At 41.9% G+C, this 4,211-nt stretch overlaps 1 protein-coding gene across 1 annotated transcript; it reads right to left on the bottom strand.

Moving 5' to 3' along the window:
• Nucleotides 1–1,248: 1,248 nt before the first annotated feature.
• Nucleotides 1,249–3,417, bottom strand: LOC311103300 (uncharacterized protein). Its single transcript, XM_084144835.1, has 4 exons — nucleotides 3,243–3,417; nucleotides 2,120–2,440; nucleotides 1,794–1,931; nucleotides 1,249–1,601 (listed from the first exon to the last, which is right to left on the bottom strand). Exons 1-4 carry the CDS (start codon nucleotides 3,388–3,390, stop codon nucleotides 1,273–1,275), a joined length of 936 nt encoding a protein of 311 aa, XP_084000961.1. The 5' UTR covers nucleotides 3,391–3,417; the 3' UTR covers nucleotides 1,249–1,272.
• Between the last annotated feature and the right edge of the window lie 794 nt (nucleotides 3,418–4,211).

The following is a 4,211-nucleotide window of genomic DNA, read 5'->3' as shown; positions in this document are numbered from 1 at the left end:
CCGTCGAAACATAATCTATTCTATCGGCTTCCATGTTCCCTCCTGGGCCCATAACCTGTTGGTGCTGACATCTTCAGGACAGGAATACCGGCTTACTTAACGGAGGAATAAACACACATGTTCATCGTTGGTGTTTCAACCAGAACGCGGGAATGCCCTTTCTTTATTTTCGCACATGCGCAGTTGTACATCTCTCATAGGGCATAACTGTACCAGTGTAAGAACACAATTTATAACATATTAGTCTATATGTTAACAGGCTAGCTGGAGTACGCACTGTGTATAAATGCTATAGCCGTGGTAGTCTATTGAAGGCGTTAGGTAGCTAGCAACCAGCACGTGGGCTACGGTTTGTAAAGCTAGCCTTGTCCTCGGTTCCCCTTGGGCAGGGGTAGCAGGCTCCATGACTCCACAAAACAGCTAATCCGAGAACAAAGTGAAACGTAGGTAGCATTCGCCACTTGGGCTAATAGCCTAGCTAGTTAGCACATGCTAGCCGGAGAAGATAATCCTTCAACAATGTGAACGTAGCTACAGTGAGGGAAAAAAATATTTGATCCCCTGCTGATTTTGTATGTTTGCCCACTGACAAAGACATGATCAGTCTATAATTTTAATGGTAGGTTTATTTGAACAGTGAGAGACAGAACAACAACAAAAACATCCAGAAAAACGCATGTCAATAATTTTATAAATTGCTTTTCAGTGACTGATGCAACTCAACAATCAGCTATTTGGTAAGCTATTTTACGCGCGCTGCCCAAATTGAGCACTTAAAACAATCAACAGCTCATTTTTCAAATAAGCTAATGACCGCTGTGGTCAAATCATACTCTGTGGTGTAGTATTTGTAATGATGTTATATATTTCTGTATGAGGCAGAAGTAATTATATAGCTTATTTTGGCAAATTTCATTCAATTGACTTTAGGGGAAGCTAATCTTCCCCTAGCCTTTTGGATGCGCTGCCTATGCTGACATCAATGTATAAGTTGCCGGTGGATTAAACAGCTGGCTGCAAGGCTTACAAGGGGGCCAAGTTCAAATGCCACATCAAATTCAAAGCAATCGGCGCACTGCCTAAATATATGACCTCAAGCAAACTGTCTTGCAATGTCTCTGCTCAATGCTGACAGAAATTAACACAGGCTGGCAGCTTCTCTACGAGCGAATTTCTACATGGTCCTAAAGCCAGCAAATCAATACGCTAAATAGCCATTGCATTTTACTCGGGATTGGAATGATTTTAGTCTACTTTTTTTGTAGCCTTCTTTTACATTTTTGGTCTTGAGCTATACCCAACTGACGCCCCTGCCTGTGTTACAGAATTGTCCTGAGCGGAGATATTAACGTAATCTTCTTCATCGTGTTCACTGTTCATTTTCTCATGAGACCCCCCACAAACACTCTTTCTTTGAATGTTTCCCTGCTCGTTGTCATAGACATCCTCTGATTTCCCATAGCTGTGCCCTTTTTCCTTCCCATTCTTCTTTTCACCCGTCACTCTTTCCAGACCTCCCTCGTAACAGTCGTTTTCAAAATTGACATAGTCCTCTTCCTCTTCCTCTTCCTCTTCGTGGTCCTCCCCTCTGTTGTCAATACCTGTTGTATAACAATTTGCTCATTAATATTTCCAACAGCAAACTCCTGGGAATAGAAAAGATTTACAAACAAAATGATATCAACAAAAGTATTTTGAGATGCCGCTTAACTTTTCTCTCAACCTTTCAAGCTCAAGGCCTAAATCAAGTTCAGATTCAGCCTTTGAGTTTATATAATTGTGATATCACTTACATTCTCTCTGGCCAGTCTCTGTAGATGGCTTTCTGCTCCTCCTTGTCCTCAAGATGACTAGACAGATGACAAGCAGAAGCAGAAACAGCAGTGCTACCCCACCAGTCCCTCCAGAAACAATGATGGGGACCATGAATGCTGAAGAAAATGTAGGTATTTCAAGGTTTAGACCTACAGGTCAAGACTTGTAGATGGCAAATTAATAGAATATAAAAACAAACAAAAATGTGATATGAAGGATGATAAGTCATGTTACAATACTATGACTTTTCTCTCACGTAAAAGCTATTTTAAATACTTTTTTTTTTAAGCATGTGTTATTTTACCTCTAATGGTGACAGCTAGTTCACTATTAGCCGACCTGAATAACCGGGTGGAGACGTTGACTCCATAGCTGCAGCTGTATTTCCCCTGGTCTTTATACTCTGCAACAGGGAAGTGGAAAGAGGCAGAGTGGTTGACTGCTGGCGTAGTCTCAGTTCTGTTGGATCCAGAGAAATTCAGATAGAAGAGGCCTCCAGGATACTGTGGCTGAATGGAGCAGGTGATGGAGAAGCTGTGGCCCCTGATCACCTCTGGCCCCTGAGGTTCCCAAAACATCCCTCCATTTGGAGGACTGAGAGAGATGTTGGGCTGTAGCAGGACCACTGGAAAGAAAGTAAACAGCAATTTGACAGTAATGTAATTCCATATTCATACCTTCTAACTGAGAAATGTGTGTGCGATGGACAAGGTAGTCAGTCTCTTGTCTCTATCAAGGCTCTGAATCATAAAAAAATACAGTGAGTTTAGTATTTGGTCCCATATTCATAGCACGCAATGACTACATCAAACTTGTGACTCTAGACATTTGTTGGATGCATTTGCTTTGGTTGTGTTTCAGATTATTTTGTGCCCAATAGAAATGAATGGTAAATAATGTATTGTGTCATTTTGGATGTACTTTTATAGTAAATAAGAATATAGTATGTTTCTAAACATTTCTATATTAATGTGCTACCATGATTACGGATAGTCCTGAATAAATCGTGAATAATGATGAGTGAGAAAGTTAGACGCAAAAATATCATACCCCACAAAATAATCTGAAACACAACCAAAGCAAACAGCAAATGCATCCAACAAATGTGTAGAGTCACAAGTTTGATGTAGTCATTGCGTGCTATGAATATGGGACCAATTACTAAACTTTTGACTACTTTAATAAACATACTGTATAAGTGAATTTGTCCCAATACTTTTGGTATTTAATTTCTAAACGATTTGCCCACTCTATAGGAACATACCCTCAAATTAAAGCTGACAGTCTGCACTTTGACCTCAGTCATTGTATCTTTTCTAATCTAAAGTGCTGTAGTACAGAGCCAAAACAAAACATTTGTCACTCTCCCAATACTTTTGGAGCTCACTGTAGATTATGCAACACTTGTTTCCCAACTACCACCTCACCTTTAGTAACGTTGCTGTAAGGGGAGCTGATGACTTGGCCGTTGGAGAGGGTTCTGTAGAGACAGCGGTAACTGCCCTGGTGTGAAGCATCCATCTTAAACTTTGTTAAAGTAGCCCTGGGCTGTGAGGATCCAACGGTCACGGACATGATGGAGTCTCTATTCAGATAGAAGAGGAATTCCACAGCATTACAGAGGACACAGGATGGAAGAGTGCAGGTGAGATGGACCTCCTCTCCATGCAAGAAGGCAGAATAGGCCGGGTCTGTGGAGAGTGAAGGCTTCTGCAAGACAACACCTGTTGGTCAAATACAGGTAGTTTAGTGAGGCAACAGTAATCACAACCTATCTGCTGGTCTTCATCCTGTATTAGCCACATGCTCTGTTCTAGGCTGCCCCCATCTGGTCACAAATCACCAAGTCTGGCTTGGGTTAAGATTATTTCTGCAACGGTCAACTCTCCACTAGGTGGCAGAGCAGGCAATAATACTGCAGTAATATGCTTTTTAGGATTTTCTCTATGATGAGACCTTTTTGCACAATTCAAACCATTCAAACCAAACCCTGATAAAACTCTAGTCTAGACAAGGCAAAGAGACTCCCTTACCTGAACAAATAACACCTGCGTCGTTACCATGATTACAGTCATGTGTTCCTCCTCCTGTGTGTGGGCACTGTGTGATGGAGCACTCACTGCCAGAGCAGCCAACATCATCCTGCCAAATGGACCCACTGCCCTGACCAAAGTAGGCCCTCTCTGTGGCACTATCAGCTCTCCCACAGCCCAGCTGTCTACACACCACAGCAGTGTCATTCAAGTCCCACACGTCATCACACACGGTTCGCCAGTGACCAATTTGATAGACCTCCACCCTCCCAGAGCAGAGGTCACTCCCATTGACCAGTCTGACGTTAGATTTAACTAGGAATGAAAGAAAATTTGAAAAGTAGAAAATTAAGGAGAAAATAA

Source organism: Coregonus lavaretus (assembly GCF_964263955.1).
Source record: "Coregonus lavaretus genome assembly, chromosome: 28".
Taxonomy (NCBI): Eukaryota; Metazoa; Chordata; class Actinopteri; order Salmoniformes; family Salmonidae; genus Coregonus; species Coregonus lavaretus.
Note: the sequence above shows the minus strand (reverse complement) of the source record. Positions and strands in the feature narration are given on the sequence as shown.

Excerpts from the sequence above, each read along its gene's own strand:
- LOC311103300 (XM_084144835.1), bottom strand. The coding sequence starts at position 3,390 with ATGTCCGTGACCGTTGGATCCTCACAGCCCAGGGCTACTTTAACAAAG. Across the intron at positions 2,441-3,242 it reads TTACAGCAACGTTACTAAAG|TGGTCCTGCTACAGCCCAAC; the intron begins GTGAGGTGGTAG and ends CTTTCTTTCCAG. Across the intron at positions 1,602-1,793 it reads AGAGACTGGCCAGAGAGAAT|GTATTGACAACAGAGGGGAG; the intron begins GTAAGTGATATC and ends GTTATACAACAG.